This window comes from Erythrolamprus reginae, chromosome 2 (assembly GCF_031021105.1).
Source record: "Erythrolamprus reginae isolate rEryReg1 chromosome 2, rEryReg1.hap1, whole genome shotgun sequence".
Lineage (NCBI taxonomy): Eukaryota > Metazoa > Chordata > Lepidosauria > Squamata > Dipsadidae > Erythrolamprus > Erythrolamprus reginae.
The window spans coordinates 130000421-130020949 of NC_091951.1; the positions used below are offsets into that span (position 1 = coordinate 130000421).

General features: G+C 37.4%; 1 protein-coding gene across 3 annotated transcripts in view; it reads right to left on the reverse strand.

Annotated features, from left to right (window-relative positions):
* TENM2 (teneurin transmembrane protein 2) overlaps positions 1–20529 on the reverse strand; it is a 1054259-nt gene that overhangs the window by 19814 nt on the left and 1013916 nt on the right. For all 3 annotated transcript variants that reach the window (XM_070739470.1, XM_070739471.1, XM_070739472.1), the window contains 2 exons: positions 15277–15452; positions 8368–8603 (listed from right to left, as the gene is read on the reverse strand). In XM_070739470.1, coding sequence (XP_070595571.1) covers positions 8368–8603; positions 15277–15452 — 412 coding nt within the window. The remainder of the gene's footprint in view (positions 1–8367; positions 8604–15276; positions 15453–20529) is intronic.

Below are 20529 nucleotides of genomic sequence, written 5' to 3' on the forward strand. Positions count from 1 at the left end.
ATGCTTTATCTTATCAAAGAAAAACAATCCTACTTTGATACTGAATGTTTTAGTCCTCATGCTTCTTGAAACAAGTGTAATGTGGTCATTTCTTATTTAATTACATGGAAATCCATTCTCTCTGGGAGTACACATCACACTATTATAAATACCATCACTTAAATTGATCTAATAAGCCTCTTCCTTTCTCTTTTGGGGAAGGTTATTATCTATAAGCTAATCTTTCTTTATTTGTGCAAGGCACAATAGGCAGGTCCTAAGAATGGTTTACAGAGGTTTTTATTAAACATTATTTATATACACAAAAGAGAGACAACTTCATAGAAGCTTGCAGAAAACAAAGAGTACCCAGTATTCATTTGGGGATAATTTATTTTGCTAATAGATATTAATTCTTGTCTACATAATAACATTATAGCATAGCTCTATTCAGCAGGCTTAATTATAGTTTTTATAATGAATGAGAAGCAGAACTTTATATGATTTAGCAAATCAGGCAAAATTATTCTACATAAATACTGAAGAGGAATCCTCAGCGATGACACTACGAACTGTTTCACATGTAGCATTACGTTATGGATTGGTTACCCAAAGTTTGCTGAATAAATAATTGGTTAAGTTCAATATTATATTAAAATCAAGAAGCTGAACATTAAAAAAATGGTGGTTATCTATCTTGTAGTCCTGCATTTTAACCAAAGCACACCAGAAACCACTAATTCCTTACTGTTTCTCTCTTTTTGCTAGTGGATTTTCACAGCTCACAAATACTGCAGAAAAATGAAAATTAGTTCATCAAACTAAGTGCCATGTAGTATAGCCTTCTTAGAGTGAAGCCTGCTATCCTTGAAAATTGACCTTCAATTGTAGTAAACAAACAGTGTGAATCATTCATTCTAATTTTTTGTAGCAGCCTTTCAAACAAAGGGTTTGGAATTCAGTTCTAAAAGATTTGGAAATCAATTCTACATGTCAATTGTGTTCTGCAAAGAAGTACTTTTTTTTTTAAAAAAAATCATCCTTGTCTTAATTTTATTATCTCACAAATAAAGACACCAGGAACCCAATTCACGAAATCACAGGTGTCAAACTTCGGGTGTCACATTGCCATCCCCGTGATCAGGGCCGCCGATAGACCGGAACTACTGGGAGTGGTGTAACGGGCCCGGCGAAATTGAACAATTAGGGGGGCCTGCAGTCGCATGACTCCCCTCGTCTCAGTGGGAAGGGGCTGGCTGGGTGGAAAAGCATTGAGCCATTCCCTCCCGACATTCCCTTCCCTCACTCACTCGCCTTTATTTTGCTGCCTTTTCATTCTACTATTCCCACGACCAACTCCGCGGGTGCCCGCCCCCTTCGCCCACACTTCCCTCCTGGTGCCTCTTGGGAGTTGTAGTCTTTTCAAGGAGGCGGGCTCAGCCACTCTGCCTAGTAAAAATCACAATTTCTTTCGTTGCTTTTTCTTTCTTTCTCTATTTCTCTCTGGCTCTTTCATTCTTTTTTCTTTATCTTGCTTTCTGTCTTTCTCTTGCTTGCTTTCTCTCCTTCCTTCCCTCTTTCCATTTCTTTCATTCCCCCTCTCTTTTTATTTCTCTTTCATTCTCTTTCTTTCCTCTTTCTTTCGTTTCTTTTTCTTTCTTTATCTCTTTCTCTCTTGCTCTTTCATTCTTTTTTCTTTCTCTTGCTTTCTTTCTTCCTCTTTCTTCCTCTCTTTCCTTCCCTCCTTCCATTTCTTTCATTCCCGCTCTCTCTTTTTATTTCTCTTTCATTCTCTTTCTTTCTTTCTCTTTCTTTCTCTTTCTTGCTCTTTCTCTCTTTTACCTTCCCTTCCTCTATTTCTTCTTTTCTTTCTCCTTCCTACCTTCTTCCATCCCTCCCTTCCTTCAGTCCTTCCTCTCTTACTCTCCCCTTTCATAAGTTTCCTTCCATCCTCTGTTCCTGTCCCTTCCCCCTTTCTTTCTTTCTTTCTTTCTTTCTTTCCTTCCCTCCCTCCATTTCTTGCTTTCCTTCTCCTTCCTCCCTTCTTTCCTCCCTCACTCCCTTCTTTCACTCCTTCCTCTCTTACTCTCCCCTTTCACACCTTTCCTTGCTTCCTTTGCACCCTTCCTCTGTTCCTGTCCCTTCCCTCTTTCCTTCCTTCCTTCCCACCCTCCGTCCATTCATTCACCCATTCCTCTCTTGATCGGCCCTTTTACCATTCCTTCCTTCCTTCCTTCCTTCCTTTCTTCCTTCCACCCTCCTTCCTTCCTTCATAGCTCGCCCTCGCCTTTCTTCCCTTCCTTCCAGATGGGAGTGCCCCCTCAAGACACTCGCCCGACTGCTGGTACCCTGCTTTTTCTCTCCCCTCGTCCTTTCCAGCTCCTTGCCGGTGGCTGCCGGGTGTGGGATCCCCCTCCCCCCTCCCCTCACTAGAAAGCACATGGTTTTGTCAACAAGAAGGGAGAAGTGCCAAGGAGCCGTAAATAAGCCTCGCTCTGCCTGACCGATGCCAGGAGGATCTTTCTTCCCCTTGTCACTCCCGCTTCTTTCTTTCTCCTGGACGAGTCCATACAATCAGCTTAACCCAGTTCCTGAAATAGCCTATGGCAGTGCTTCCCAACCTTGACAACTTGAAGATATCTGGACTTCAACTCCCAGAATTCCCCAGCCAGCATTCGCTGGCTGGGGAATTCTGGGAGTTGAAGTCCAGATATCTTCAAGTTGCCAAGGTTGGGAAACACTGGCCTATGGGAACGCCTCGCTTGGCGTGAAGCGGGAAATGATCCCCGGGGGATGGAGTGGCTTGGCGACTTAAAATAGTTTTAAAATGGCTGGGGGGCCCAGACACTTAGGCTGTATGGGGCCCCAAAATTCCTGATGGTGGCCCTGCACGTGATGGATGGAGCTGGGGTGGGCGTGACCTGCTTGTGATGCATCTGGCCTGCAGGCCACCAGGTTCACACTCTTGCACTAAACTAACCTTTTTTATGCTGTTGTATTTGAACGAAAGATTGTGATGTGAACCCTGAAGCCGAGAAGCTGAATGCTTAATTTTTTTCTCCTCCTAATAGCAGGGAAAGAAGATCCAGTTTGCCATTTTCTTTTAGTCACATCTCTGCTACTGTTTCCTTCCGATATTCAAGACAGTTTGACAGAAAAGGATTACCTTTGTTCTTCCCCACTGAAGCCCACATAAGGCAAATTCTGTCACTTACTGTCCTTTTTCTCAAACACCACCCATGTGTATGAACTGCTTTTCCCTGGTACATGTCTTTGCAGCTGTCACTTTTAACACCTGATTAAGCAGCAGAAAGCATAGCAAAATGCCCATCTTTGACAATACTAGACTCTCAGGCATAATACTGTAAATCTATTTGCTCTTGTTTGTGACTTAGTATATAAATAATATTATATCAGTAGAAGGTTAGATATAGGATTTTGTTTACTCCACATATTTTTAATTTATTTATTTATTTTATTTTTATTTATTTATTATTTAGATTTGTATGCCGCCCCTCTCCGCAGACTCGGGGTGGCTTTTAGTATTGGATTTTATTGTATATTGTTCATGATTGTTGTTAGCTGCCCCGAGTTTTCGGAGAGGGGCGGCATATAAATCCAATAAAACTTGAAACTTGAAACATATTTAATGCTGTATTATTTCCCCTTGGAATAGAATAGAATAGAACAGAATAGAGTAGAATAGAATTCTGTATGCATCTAGATTAGATTCTTACCCTTTGCCCCCCAAAATAAGACACCCCCTAATAATAAGCCAAATCAGGCTTTTGAGCACATGGCAATAGGGTCAAGCACTTATTTCAGGGTTCAAAAAATATAAGACAGGGTCTTATTTGGGGGGAAACACAGTATATTTTAGGCAGTTCCAAGAAGCACATTTTGGAAATGTGTCTTAGTTTTCACTCCATGTGAAGAATATAGCTGCTTTACCACTTACTTCATCTGTCTGGTGCCAAGGCTGACTTTTGTTTTGGGTATAGAATATGGACAAAATAGCAAGAGATTTACTAATACAGGTGGTCCTTGACTTACGGCCATAATAGAAATCCAAACCTATGTTGCTAAATGAAATATTCGTTAAGTTAATGTTGCCCCATTTTATGACCTTTCTTGCCCCATTTGTTTGGTGAATCACTGTAGTGGTTAAGTTAGTGATATGGTTGTTAAGTGAATCTGGCTTTCCCATTGGCTTTGCTTGTCAGAAGGTCGCAAAAGGGGATCGCATGACCATGGGGAATGCTGCCACAGTTATAAGTGTGAAAAATAGTCATAATTCACTTTTTTCAGTGTCATTGTGACTTTGAATTAACAAACTGTTGTAAATTGAGAATTACCTGTATTTGATCAATAGAAATTAGAAGCTTAATTTGCTGTTTTATTACAAAAACAAAAATTTGGGAGGATCTTTTTATTGATTATTTTTCTTCTGTGCATGTGCAGAAGCCGAGTTTCTGGCACTACACACATGCCACCATCTTATTTTTGGCTTTTTGGCAGGGGTGGTGGTGGTGGGAATTTTTGGTACTGCGGAAGCGGGAGGAAGCAAACTGGTGGCGGGCGTACCCACACATGAGATGTGCATGTGAGAAACTAGAATGGAATTACAACTCTCATCTTTTCATGCACTTGGATCTCATTGCATTTCCCTTCATTTCGTCCACTTTTTGATATAAACAAATCTGAATTAACAGAAATTAGATGCAAATACATTCAGTGCTTTCCCTCTTGTTTTCAAATTGTACTTTTAGTCCACTCAACCTGTTAAAATCTTACAGTGATTTTCACTTAAAAGAGCTAAATGGATGTGTGATTACTCTTATATGAACTAACACAAAACAATTAAATGCTGAAGTGTTGAAAGATAAAGTTGATTTTGCATGTGCATAGGGGGGGGAAAGAAAAAAAAAGAAACAAGGGAAAGAAAAGAAAGAGAAAAATTGGAAACCTTAAGCCTGGAAGAAATCAGCTGTAAGACAAATACATTTAACTTTGCTAATTACCGCAAGTGACTCTATTAAGATTTTACTACTATGTGCCAGGACATTTATTTAAGGCTTTCACTTGTTACTTGAGAATAGCTGATTTCATGCATGAAAAAAAACCCAGCATAAAGTGGCTTCTATTAATAATTAGCTTCTCAAGTGCAGCATTTTATACCAATCAGTCATATGCTTGAAATGAAGACATTTATGATTGAATCCCAAATGTCATCATAGTTTTACTTCTACTTTTACAAACTATAAGAATAAGGTGACCAGATTTTAACACTGGTAAAGTGGGACACTATTGATGGTGGGGAGGGGGGAATGGCAGTGTCTCTTGATTAAAAATTGGGTCTAAATTGTAAAAGCCTCTGTAAAAGCCTTCAGAGGCATGAAAAAGTGATGGGTGGTACAGAAATTTGATAAGTACGGTAGGTCAAATCTACATGAACTTTGCATTTGAGAGTAAAATGTTAGATTTTTTTAAAAACAATTGTACAGAGCGAGAGCATGGATAGAAGCATTCAGAAGAAACCAGAATTTAGGACTTGATACTGGGAAGTTTAAAAACTGCAGCCATGAAACCAAGGATGAATCTCACCAATGTAGTAATACCTTGTCTTTAATAAGATGTGGAGTTGATTTGGCAATTCAATTCAAACTGGGGATTTTTGCTTTATATTGCAAACATTACAAACATTTATATTTTTTAAAAAGCTAAGACAACCAATCTTACTTTATTTCTGTTGCACACTAACTCTCTTAAGGTAAACCTGCAAGTCTGCCTGGATTGCAAAAATCCACATGACCATTGCAAAGGGCTTAACTTTCCAGCAGTCACTCAGATTTTTTGCAACCCAGATCTTGTCATTTAATTTTGGCAGAATACACAGGACTGAATCTTTAGTTGACTAAACCCGTAATTTCAAACTAAATTTTGCTGTCTCACTTCCTTCCTCCCTCTCTCTTTTTCTTTCTTTTTCTCCCTCCTTCCCTCCCTCTCACCCTCTCTTTTTCTATATTTCTTTCTCTCGCCCTCCTTTTCTTTCTCTCTCTTCCTTCCTCCCCTCTCTTTCTCTCTCTTGCTTTCTCTCTCTCTACCTCCCTCTTTTTTCTTTCTTTCTTTCTTTCTTTCTTTCTTTCTTCTTTCTCTCTCTTCCTTCCTCTTTCTCTCTCTCTCTCTTTCTCTCTTCCTTCCTTTCTCTCTCTTTTTCTCTCTCTGTGGAGCTGGTCGGAGTGCAACAGCCATCTGAGTGCTTGAATGGGCACTCCATACATGGCCTCCTGCATGTGCCCCTCTCCCACGCATGAATGGCAGAGACACAAAGACCAGTTGGCTGGTGGGAGGCATAAATGCATAGGGCAAAATTCACTTAACAAACATCTCACTTAGCAACACAAATTATGGGGTCAATTGTGGTCAAAAGTTGAGGATTATGATTTTTATCCTGTTTTCTTTATATTGTATGTTACCCAGAGCTAGTTTGGAGTCAGCCAACACAAAAACAAACTATAATGTCACTTTTACTACCACCAACCTTCTTGTGCTTCAGTAAACATAAAACAAACTTTTGGACTATACCTTGAAATGTATCTTAAGAATGAAGTATACAAATATTGCTTAGAAAACACAACTTAGGAAAAATAAAAAGGTTGCTTATATATTTTTTTAATTATCAAGGCTGGGCATCACTTAGTAGAATTTGAAAAAGCAACATAGATGATGCTTTGTATTCTACACTGATAAGTAGCGGAGAGATCTGTTGCCACATGTTATTCTTACTCTACCTCTGATTATTGGATCTCTTTGGAGAGGACAAATACATAGAGAATATAGATATAAATATATATCTGCATGAAAGACATTCTTCATTTGTTATTTACATCATTACTGAAATAGTTTAGCAATCCAATTTTACTCCTGATTTTATTTTCATTGTTCCAAGTCTAATGCACAATCGATTTTCAAAGTCATACCTTCACTTTAGGCCCTGGCTACTCTATTATCATATACAGTACCACAATCAAATCATTTTCTTTGTCCAATTCTTTTTCTTTTGGAATTTAAATCAAGCAAAGGCAAGACAGAGGTTTGCAATCATGATACTATATAACATTGTACCAATTTAGATCCTGTGAATTTATACAGATTGTTGAACCAGTATCTGGATTATTGAACCAATATGGATCACCAGTCAAGTGACACAGTGTTTCTTTGACTTCTTCTTTCATACCCTGACCACTAAGCAAGAGCTCCCATACTGAAAACTGTAATTATCTACCGGTAGTAAGGAAAGAAAGAGAAAAAAATTGGAAAACTTAAGCCTGGAAGAAATCAGCTGTAAGACAAATACATTTAACTTTGCTAATTACTGCAAGTGACTCTACACTGTTACACTGTTTTATTTTTATTAATACTGTATCATTTCACAATTGTGAAAGTGCTTTGGAAATCAGTATATCTGAAAAACATGCCAGAAATGCTTTACACACAATTGTATAAGACATTGGTATCAACCAATGGAACAACCTACCAGCGGACGTTGTGAACTCCAACACTGGACATTTTTAAGAGAAGATTGAACTGCCACTTGACTGGTGTACTATAGGGTTCCTGCTTGGGCAGGGGGTTGAACTCGATGGCCTTCATGGTCCCTTTCAACTCTAACAATAAATAAACTATTTCTTCAGAAAGCATATCCTTCCCATGCTGGGAGATGAAGAAGTTCCACAACAGCATTTAAAGAATGATTTATGTCATTTATTTTTGCTACTTATAATAACCATTCCCATGACTCAAAGGTAAGCCACTGCCCATTTTAGCATTAGCATTTAGATTTATATATTGCTTCACAGTGCTTTACAGCCCTATCTAAATGATTGTCGTCATATTGTCGTCAACAAACTGGGTCCTCATTTTACCGATCTTGGAAAGATGGAAGGCTGAGTCAACTTTGAGCCTACCGAGATTCAATCTGCCAAAGTGCTGGCAGCTGGTGATCCATAGAAGTAGCTTGTAGTACTGCACTCTAACCACTGTGCCACTGAGGCTTTTTTATTTCAGCAAGTTTTTTTTTTCCAGCCAGGTTCAATTGTACTACTAAAGTCCACTAGGACGAATGGGAAAGGAAGGGATATTTTACAAGCTAATGTTTCAGAGACGTCATCTGGTTTTCTGAACGAATAATACTGAACGAAGAAATCAGCTGTAAGACAAATACATTTAACTTTGCTAATTAGTGCAAGTGACTCTACACTGTTACACTGTTTTATTTTTATTAATACTGTATCATTTCACAATTGTGAAATGCGTTCAGATTTTGAAAAAGCTGAAACCTGTACTTGAAAATAATAATTTGAGAAACAAATTGGTTATAGGACTTACCCTGAGCTTTCTTCCGAACACAGTAACTTTTCCTTTAATTTGTTCCTTTCTGAGGCGCCATTCTATTGAATTTAATCCGTTTTCCATTGGCAGTGAAATATTGCATCGTCCTATTGCTGGGGTCACAGTCCCAGCTAGAACATGTGGTTCACTGTGGAAGCTAATGCTCATCCCATTTGCATACATCACTCGCAGGGTGCCATTACTGCAGAGCTGATAGCTGTTTCTCACTTGATCTGGATCAGTCATTGGGAAGAAGAGAAATATTCCACAAGTCATACAAAGAAATGTTTCACCTAAGTAGCAATTTTTTTCATGATCTTTCTGCAGCTATCAAATGACACATTCCTAAAATAACTATTTGTGTTTAGGTAAGGCAGATATTTACAATATTATTGATTTATGTAGAGAGAAATACTATGAAATATTTGAAACCTGAAGGCATATTTCAGGTTATTAGAATTATATTTTCTGTTTTCTCCTTAACTGTAAGTCAAATATCAATTGATTATTATAATTATTATTTTGCAAACCTTAGCAGTGTTTCTGAATACATGTATAATTTGAGAGAAAGTTGGCGGCAAGTGATTTAATTGAACTATTGGGTTAGCAAGAAATGTATTCAACCTGAAAATATCAAAAGAGGTGCTGTAGCTTTTTTTTTAGAGAAAAGACAGATTCATCTCTATTCTTTCTATACTGCCATCAGTGCTCCCTTAACAGATATATAGCTCAGTTATAGATTAGGTTTCAGTACTTAAGGCATGATGCTCACACAGAATGAGCTGCCAGAGTCAATCTTTTGTATGAATGTCACTTTTCATTCTGCCTTAAAGAAACATTACTAGCCAGCCTGACATCTGGCTTTTTATTGACTGGCAGAAGTTGCAAAAATAAAACTTGATATTTATGATTGTTATATTCTTGACTGGCTGATCTAGTTTTCAGAATAGTAAAAAGGAATCTCTCCCGCAAGACAGTAGACAGCAGAGTGAGCAGCTGCCACCGAAGAACCACTATCATTTGGTAATAAAGAAAATATCTATCTAATTAATCATCTGCTGGAGAGAAATAAAAAATCATAACCCTGGAAAATAATCCCTGGTTGGTGAAGAGGTTATTACCCCAGGGCAATATTTATTTTTAATGACACTATTTTAAATTTTAAAACAATCGTCCACAAATTTCTTTTCCTTTTAGTTTTGTTAACACTATCACACTGGTTAGACAGCATTGAATAATTTTTTTAAGGTTTCCGTTATCTTCTTTGCAGAACTCTGCCAGTGATTACGTTTAAACTTCTCTTCTTAAGTTGAGAAATTTAATTACCTCCAAACAGAACAACTAAGATGCTTCTCTTGACAAATGTCTCTTGAGCAAACATTGCCAGAAAAATGGGCCTATGCAACAGTTAATACAGAGAAGAAACAGAATACAGGTGATGTTTTGTTGTTGTTATTATATATCTGTCTGTACCAACCATGCCTTGGGAATTTTTAAGAATACAGATTCCAGAAAACAGAATAGCTTACCCTACACAATTATAATGAAGGGGGAAAAAACACAATGGAGAATAAAAGACACCTTTAGAAGGAGTTTTCTGACCACAAAGATACTCTAATGTTCTTTTCGGTTGTTGAGCTTTTTCTGATCTTTGTAAAAGCACATATACTAACACTTTTGACATATAGTTTATTGAATACAGCATCAAATTTTGCATGCAGAGTTTGCAGACAGAAGACTTTACTAGCAGTAGCAAATTGGATGAAATCAGCTCCCTATAATTATAGCTTGCTCTGAAGAAAGCAAATAAGCAAATAGGATCCTTTGATGCATATTGTAATAGCATCAGCTATCCTTAATTTGTTAACTTCATATAATGAATTTAAATTCTCATCATTTTGGCTCAACAGGGCTAATAAGAGGATTTTATTTAAAACAACCACCACCTTTATTCTACCTCAATTGGCATCACGTGCTCAAATTACATGGTTTTCAGTCCCCCTAACTATATTAATAATAATTAAAAGGCTAACTTAAATAATAAATAATGCAAATCACATGCAGCTTTGGATGTAAATGGTTTTGTATTCATACCTCTTCAGGACTGTTGAGCAACTATCACAGGAAATAACAACTTTTTAACAATTTTAAGGAATTAGTTCAAAACAAATCAATAAGGGAATAACAGAGATTGTAACTGAAGATGCAAACCAGACAAGTAACCTTGCAAAGGGATAATAAAACCTTTAAATATGTACATAACAAATGTAGTTCAGAATTCAGAGCACCTGGGTACATAGGATTTTCTTGTTGAAAATCTTTTCACAGAGAAGAACTGCTTAAAGTTTTTCACAAAGCCATATGAAGGATAAATCTTCAAAGGAGTGATATTTAATATTCATGCACTGGGATGGAGACCTTTGCCCAGTTTGTATAATAAATATCTGATGTTTTTGCTATGCATTGTAACTCAACCTGATTTAGCGAGAATTTATACAATAACCATGGTATGAGACAGATAGAGAAATATGTATGTAAGAAAGCTATTTTTTGAAAATGTGAGTTGTTTCTTAAAGAAGGGGAATCCCATTCTTTCCTATTCCAGAAAATGTACTTTGATATCTAGTGTTTTAATACATACAGATGTTGATGAAAAAAGGATTCTGGAAAGTTGTTAGTACTATATACAAAACAGTTGGGTTTGCAATATATAAACAAGCTAACAATGAATGTTTCTTTGTATTGCAGTACTATAGCTTTAAGAGGTAGTGTTGCAAATTGCCATAAGCGGGAGCCAGAAAGCTTGATTCTCTCTCTCTCTGCTCTTTCTGCTGATTCACTGAGATTGATATAGTAAGCTCTAATTTGATATAATTGTAAGCTGTAATGTATGTCTGATATGTAAGAAAAAGACAGGCTAGTAATATTATTATTGCATTGAGAGATATTGACTGATTTGAATGTGAATGACCAGACTGTTTAATTTGATTGTGCTATTTCTAAAGTAAACACTTTTTTATAAACTTTACTATATCTGTTTATAGTTGCTTATATCTCCAGGATATCTGCTGGAATCCCACGTTTTCTTCTGTTCATGTCCTTGATAACTCAAGGGTTATTCTGCACACTCCTTAACAAAAGTAAAATATGGAATAATTCAATACTGTATAAAGGCCCCATTATGAACCACTTCTTGGGGTTCTGAGAGGTGTTTTGTCCTTGTGACTCTTGTTGAGATGCTCTATTGATTTATGTTTTTTGTTTAGGTTTTTAGGTTAGATTTTTTTCAGGATAGTGTGTAGGTTCTCATAAACTTTTTTATATTGTGAAAGCCCCAACAAACTTCCATTTGTGATGTGATATAAATGTGTAAATAACTAAGTAAATATCTTTCTGCAAAATCATAATAGTTATCTTGATGATCTACGTGAATGACCTTTGCGATTACATCGCAAGCAACAGTGTCCTCTTTGCCGATGATGTAAAAATCTTCAACACCACCGATAACACAACTGTTATCCAAAAAGTCCTGAACTCTTTTTCTGAGTGGTCTAACACATTGCAACTCCAAATCTCAACTAGTAAATGCTCTGTCCTACACATTGAGAAAAAGAATCTGAACTCCAAATACGAACTGAATAATCAAATTATCACAGATAACCCCCCCTCGGTTAAAGACCTCAGTATACTAATAACAAAAGATTTAAGTGCCAAAGCCCACTGTAACAACATAGCCAAAAAGGCTTCAAGAGTTGTAAACCTAATCCTACATAGCTTCCGCTCTGGCAATTTCTCACTACTTACCAGAGCTTACAAAACTTTCGCCAGACCCATCCTCGAATACAGCTCATCTGTTTGGAACCCCTAACGCATCTCAGACATTAACAACCTTGAAAATGTCCAAAGATACTTCACCAGAAGAGCCCTTCACTCCTCCACTCGAAACAGAATACCCTACGAGACTAGACTTTCAATCCTGGGCCTAGAAAGCTTAGAACTAAGACACCTTTGGCGACTACTTCAGCTTCAACCACAACAACACAAGAGCACACAACACATTTAAACTTAATATTAACCGCTCCAAATTTGACTGTAAAAAATATGACTTCAGTAACCGAGCTGTCGAAGCGTGGAACTCATTACCGGACTCCATAGTGTCATCCCCAAACCCCCAACACTTTACCCTTAGATTATCCACGGTTGACCTATCCAGATTCCTTAGAGGTCAGTAAGGGGTGAGTACTATTCTTCTATTCTTTCATTGATATGTTTTATTCCTATATCTTCTATTCTATTCTTTCTTAGATATATTTTACTATGAGTATCTCCTCTATAACCTTCATTATGTATTTTACTATGTGTACTGTATACCCACTAAAACCTTCATTGTGTATTGGACAAGTCAATCAATCAATAAATAAAATAAAAGTTTTCAGTAGCGAGAATAAAGTCATCAAAATAATTTCTACCACAATAAAATAGGAAGCACATTGGCTTATATAACAGGTAGGTTTCTTATGATTTAATATCCATTAAATAAATTGATTGAAAAGGGATTGAGGAACCTCACTCAATCACTGTACAATTGACTAACTTCAATTCAGAACAACACAAGGTGCACAGCATACACAACCAAGAACTTTACCTGTAAATTGAGTGCACTGAGTGTACAGTTGATATGATTTGTTTGCATTGATGCAGAGACACAAAGCTTGAAACAAGTGAAATATTTTTAGCAACCAATAAGAAATATCAGTAGTTATCTTCAGTTGTCACTAACTTTAGACAACCTTTTTTATATGGAAAAATTGTGATGATTGGTTTAGAAAATGTGTATACTGTAGACATCCATCTTAAATAAATATAGTTCAATTGTAAAAAAGGGACATTGAACATACTCTCTGTTTCAAAGAGAATTCAACAAATTTTATACTGGAAGTAATAAATCTCTATTTTGTATCATGTTACAAGTAGAACTTGAATATGAATAGGCCATGGAGAAAAGCAAGATGGTACATAGCAGGCAAGTAACTCCTGAAAACATGAATCTTTTGATAGCTGTTAAGATTGGACTGGAGATTATGTTTTTCTAGAATCATAGACAGAAATGTAACCTGACATTGGGCAAGAAGCTTATTTGATTACAAAAGTACTAGAGTTTTCTGCATTTGGAAGGTTAAAGGACAAATGTTGTCACAGATCTTTAATTATGAGTAAGAAAGCAATGTATAATGTGTGGCAATTGTATAAAAGCATAATTTTCCCATGCAATGTTTTCTCAAATTTTGGCAACTTGTAATTGCCCCAAAGTAATTAAGGTTAATATAATTTTGATTTCATGTTAAGACTCCCTAATTCTTCTGCCCTAAATAATTTTTTGTTTGGATACATAAAATTATATGAGTAGGATTTTTGGAAGAAGAAAAAGGACAATTCTATCAAAATATGTTTTGTCTGATAACCAAATGGAGATTTAATTATTTTTCTCATGCCAAGAATCTTTCAAAATCTGTAATAAATTTCAGACGCACTCTGTACATTTAGTCTCCCTTAGTCTTCAGAGAATTTTATGTTAAATGCTGAAAAGGTGTTTGCTGTTGAAAGGAAGATAATCTATATGAGATTTGTTTTAGACGGGAAAGCAGTCAAGTGAAGCCAAGCATAAAGGTGCAACACAAAAGGAGTCTGTCATTTGTCATATAGTAGTGATATGTTGATTTGTCAAACAAGAGACGTCAGTGGAAATGTGGAACTTTGCAAAGTAATTTAGCATTTGAAATGAACAGAATATATTTCCCGTTTAGTTATACTGAACAACAGTGTGTAACCCAGTTCTTTTAGGATATCATCAGGATATTGATACATTTTAATGAAAAAATTGACTATTTCTTCAACTATCAGCTTGGAATAATTTTAGCAGACCTAACAAATACCAGTTAAGTAAATTACTAAGATTAAAGGTGAATAGAGGATGAAACTCACTATTTCCTTCCAAGAAATAAATCCACTGAGACACTGGGGGGAAAAAGATTTTGTATTTCAAAGATTATAGACTAGTATTTAGATGGAGATGGTAATAGAGTACCGTACATTGATATTTATTCATGCACTGGGATGGAGAAGTTTGAATAACTTTCAGTTTGTGAAACTATAACTGGACAATATGAAAAATAATGTTGGTTTTGTTGGAATTGCTAAAAATAAAACAATTAAAATGGTTTTGCCATGGAAGCTACAGGTTAATTCTGCTACTGTTACCGCTACAATTAAATATCATAGATGGGATTGTAAGCTATTTCTCTGCTATTAAGAGCAGAGGTCTTCAAAGATCACTTCCAGAGAAAGAAGAACAATTCCTGTTAATTTGATTTATCGATTTTTGAAAATGAGTATAGAAAACAACCTTATACCTATCTTCAAAATGGACAAAGTAACTACAAAAAACTGTCCCTTAATTCTACATCTGCAAAACCTACTGCAGATTAAGAAGAAAAAAAAGCAAAATTGGTTGTACTGTATTTACAAGTCGCTTGAAAAAATGTATGAGACAGACAGTTCTTCCTAGGAAAGAAATGATGTGAAATAGAACCATATGTTTTTTTGTTTGCTCCCTTTACTTGTATTTGGCTTTTTCTGCCAAAGGAGAAGAATTACATTTCTACAGAAACTGAGCACATATTGCCATCCTCTCCTGAAAAAGATGGCAGGAAGGAAAGGAAGTCTTTTGAATCAAGAAATTATAATGATCTTTGGATTAATATTAAATTAAAGTTGGTACTATCAACTTTTTAAGCATACCAAAGGCCATGTAAACATTTGAACCACTGGTTGTTGGTTATATTTATCTTCTGACATTATTGTTAGTCACACAAACTGTATAAAGTTTTTGGGAAGTGTATTTTGTACCTTGAACAACTGTGTAGGAAGCCTCCACAGATGAGAGATTGGTAATTACTGTGACATCATCATCACGGTTGGAGTTTTCAATATCTATAGTAATAGATTTTTCCATTTCACGATGAAGGCTGGTTACTACACCAGTAGGGCGAGTTACATTGGTAAGGCGTCCTTCATGGTCATAACTGAAAAAAGAGAAATCTTATTTAACTGGCTGAATCTGACAATGCACTGTCTGGTCTTAAAAGAAATGCTAAACAGATTCTGAAACAAATCTATTAACCAAAGACAAATAATTGGAGTAATTTGTAGAATCAAATAATTACAGATTTTTAGGGAACATACCTTTAAGTTCACATACCAAAGAAAATACAATGTATGATCAAAAAGATGATTTACTGGAAATGGTATACCTTTGGGAATGTCTTTTTCCCCACATAATCATCCCTGGAAAATTATTATTGAACCTTTCTGATGTATTTACAGAATGTAATAACATCTCCCATACTTCTATTATTTCTTCTTTTTAATCTCAAAATAAATACAGCAATCTTCCCCATACCAGATATTCATTCCTTTCTTCTTTTAAACATAGGCTTACAGTGTTTGAGACAGTATATCCATCTTGCAAATAGGTTCAATTATTTCACAAGCAATTCAACTAGGCAGACAGATCCAAAACCATGCTGACAAAACAGATAATCCACAGCTGCCTTTAGAATGCCCAGTTTTTGCTGTCAATACCTTATAAATGATGGAAGGAGAAGGGCCTCGATCATTGATCCATCCAATGGCTCTAAAGGCTATAACATTAGAACGCTAAATAATAGTCACACTAAATAAAATGCTGCAATGTTATAGTGCCTGGTCATGTTTCTCACAAGGATTTAGTGTTATATATGAAATATATGGAATCAATAAAGTGACTTGAGACATAAGCTCAAATAAGAATAATTATTTGAAATGAATTATTTGAAATGAAGAAGTAAATAATAGTGCAAATGACCAGTTGTGTTCAAGAAAAATAAATCCTTCCATTCCCCATCATCTAATCAGAGCTGAAGAAACCTCTTGGATGGGAAGTGAAACATCTTGAAAGAAAAACCAGAAAGTCCAGTTGCCTTTTGAAAAAGCTTTGGGATATTGAGATTTTTGTATCTCAGATCAAGAAGTTCTACTATATTTGCTATACCAGTAATTCCACACTTGGCAAGAGAAAGTAATCTTTTTGATATTTCTTTTTAATTTATAAATTTAGGGGTAGTATGTGTGTGTGTGTGTGTGTGTGTGTGTGTGTATGTATGTAGCTTTGAAAAGAAAGAAGAAAAAGAAGGGAAACAGTGAAATATTAATGACGTACAGTGATACCTCATCTTACAAACGCCTTGTCATACAAACTTTTCGAGATACAAACCAGGGGTTTAAGATTATTTTGCCTCTTCTTACAAACTATTTTCACCTTACAAACCCACCGCCACTGCTGGGATGCCCCGCCTCCAGATTTCCGTTGCCAGTGAAGCACCCGTTTTTGTGCTGCTGGGATTCCCCCGAGGCTCCCCTCCATGGGAAACCCCACCTCCGGACTTCCGTGTTTTTGTGATGCTGCAGGGGAATCCCAGCAGTGCAAAAATGGGTGCTTCACTGGCAACAGAAGTCTGGAGGTGGGGTTTCCTAGCAAGGGGAGCCTCAGTGAAATCATAGCATTGCAAAAACACAGAGGTCCGGAGATGGGGTTTCAAGGACTTCGGTGTTTTTGCGATGCTGCGATTTCACTGATGCTCCCTTCGCTGGGAAACCCTACCTGCAGACTTCCGTTGCCAGCGAAGCGCTTGTTTTTGCGATGCTGGGATTCCCCTGCAGCATCACAAAAACACAGAAGTCCGGAGGTGGGGTTTCCCATGGAGGAGAGCCTCAGGACAATCCCAGCAGTGCAAAAACGGGTGCTTTGGCTGGCAAAAGGAGTGAATTTTGGGCTTCCACACATTAATCGCTTTTCCATTGATTCCCATGGGAAACATTGTTTCGTCTTACAAACTTTTCACCTTAAGAACCTCATCCCGGAACCAATTAAGTTTGTAAGACAAGGTATCACTGTACTAATAATAGATAGTGGCAAAGTATGCCGCTGTGAAGGCCATTGAGATATGTATGATAGATATGTAGAGATAGAGAATTGTCAGAAAAAAAGAGGAAGCAACAGATTGACTATCATATGGGAGGATCAAATGTCCTGTAAAAAAATTCTTGCCATCCGCTGGGAAAAGAATGCCTTGACTAGTTTGCAACAGAAGCTTGAAAATATGACTTAATTATCCAGTGGATTGAGGCAGGAGGCAGCTGTAAAACATTTATTGCACATAGTAAGCATGATGGAGCAGGACATTTCCTGGGATCTGATGAGTGCATGGGAGAATCAGCAGCCACGAAACATCAGAGAGCTATTAAAATGCCACGATTAAGGTATATTACTAAAGGAGAGAATCTTATGGGATAGTCACAGTCAGTATATTATGTTTATTTCTAAAATATGTGACGATTATGGCTTCGGGTGTTTTTAATGCCTATTGTGCTTGTCTATGTTTTATTCAGAGACTTGCTATGTTTAGTAAAGATTCATGAGTTATGTCTACACTAATGGGATCAGCCAATAGTCATTTCAGAATGAAAAATTGCACAGGACTTGGCAGAATTTCTGCACCAGGCCCAGTGGCATATTAGTTTGCTTCTGTTCCAAAGCAAAAACAGATAAGGAAGACTGTACACTATTCTTTCCTTCATAAATTTTTCTCAAGTACATTTTGTTTTCAACATTTCCAAAAAAATCTCCAACTCCATTCATTCCTCTCATTGGCACCTTATTTTGTAGGTTAACGAATGGTGTCTTTTGAAAGTAATACACGCACACACGAAACCATTTACCATTATTCTACATGAATCTGCTATTTAACTATTATTTTAATCATAAACCTTGGCTAGACATTAAAAAAACAATTTATTTCCCTTTATTGATGTTTTATTGTTGTGTGCTGCCCAGAGGCACAATTGGGGAAATGGGTGGTTAGATATTTTTTTCAATAAATCAATCAACCAATCAATCAATAAAATAACCTGACAGCTCATCTGTATGCCTAAACTAATGAAATTAAAAAACAAGCCAACACCAAACAACTAAAAGAAAACTTTAATCTATCCATTCTTTTTTCTTCTCCTTTACTGTTCAAAGCATTACTTCATGCTATATTGGATGAAGAATGTTACAAATGTTTTGTAATTAGTCTTGCAAACCAGGACTAATGGGATGTGGTCATTCATTTACTACTCTTAAAAGTGATATTGCAACTTTTATCAGTAAGATTTAAGAAAGGTCTGCACCTGTTTACTATCATTTTACAAAGTGACCTGCAGATGGCACTGCTGAACTTCTTCAGTGACAAATTTTGTCAAAGTAACAAAAAATAACTAGAGCCTTGGAAAATACTATTTTTCAATCCAAAAACCAAACATATGACTATTTTACTTTCAAATTACATTTGTTTGGAATGAGAATCATACATTTTAAAAAATCAAGAATTCATTAATAGTCAAAATGAAAGAAACACTTCATTTGGTTCATCAAGAAGCAGAACTTGAGCTCATATTGTAAGTCTGCCTATTTGAACCACTTGTACCAGGAAATACAAATATCATAGCAACCTTTTTTATTTCATGTCATCATGACGCTATGCAAATTACATATCTGGTCCATGACTGAGAAGGATATCTATCATCTTTAGCTGTACTAATATTTAAACAGTGTTTCCTTCTTTAACCTAATATCATTGCATTTAAGAGCCACCACAATATCTTCCATTTTACTTCATATTGTGATTAATAAAGCAGGTGTCCGACCTCCAGCGGTAACATCATGCTGGTGCAAGTAGGCGGCCAACAGGGCTCTGTTCAGCTTGCACAATTTTTTGTGTTTCTGTGGTCTTTGGGGGCAAAGTTAGCTCTTGGAGAAAAGAGACTTTGGAGCACTGAGAGACAAAGGCAATCACCCTCAGAACACGGAAGAAATCATCCTGCTACGAAGGTGTGACAGTCCAGTTGCAAAAGAGGAAGCAAAGAATGAGAAAACAGCAAGATGTAACGGTGGCAAAGAAAAATAAAAATGAAAGGTCCTCTGTATCAATGCAGAAAAGTTGAACTGAAAAAGGCAAGTGGAAAAATGAGATTCTCAAATGCACTTGCAAGGAGGGTCCAATGTGGGTAATTCTCCAGTCTGATTGGAAGGGACTGAGTTTAATTTAAATATAAGGCGGGTACTGCCCACTAGCCCTCCAGTCTTAAAAACTCAGTCGCAGTAAAGGGATTCTGAGTTTCTCACTCCTAAATGATTTAATGTTTAGATTGGTATTTGTAAGTAAGGTATAATCTAACAATTGCTTTTTCCTGTTTTTTATTTCAGGAACGAAGCCCCCATCGTGCCAGGACCCCCTCCATGCGGCATAGGGTTGATACCTCCCGAGGGTATAACCCTCCTAGCTGCCGCTCCTCCCCTGTCAGGCCCCACACTCAGGAACAAAGTAATAAGGGCCAGAGAGAGAGCCACTGACCTCCGCGGTCACACCCGGACAACAGGAGGTGGTTGATGTCGAGGGGGTCCACCCCTCTCGGCGAACATACCGGGACGACGGTCCGAAGATATCCGGTCAGGATACGGAGCCGGCATCAGGCGCCGTGCTGGGAAGCTATCAATCTTCTAGACAGGACCGGCAGGACAGCCTGAATGGGCTGGGCGCCATGGTGAGGTGGGAAGCCTCGATAGTGCAGAGTGCTGGCCCAAGGGTTGCCGGGGCAATGGGGCAACGGGCCCGGCCATTTTGAAACGCCCTGGAAAGGGCGGGAAGGAGCCAATGTTACTCTGGTAATCCCACCTGTTTCCCTTGGCAACGCCGTTGGCCATTTTAAAAGCCCCAGAAAAGCAAGAAGAAGCCGACCTGCACTCAGCGACCCCACGTAGTTCCCATGGCAATGGAATGACGGCCACCTTAAAAGTTGCAGAGGCGTGACGTGGGGCAGGATAGTCCCCCGATCACCATGTCACAGCCAAAGCCCCAAATCTGCCTTGGAGACACGCAGGCACAGTAAGGGCTTACAGACCTTTCGCCCCTTCTCTTGGCGCATCGAGCAAGAGAAAGACCGAGTGTCTGACAGAGCCTCACCTGTAAGCGTGAGTGTCTTAAAAAGGGGAAGATAGTATAATGGCAGACCCATCAGCTC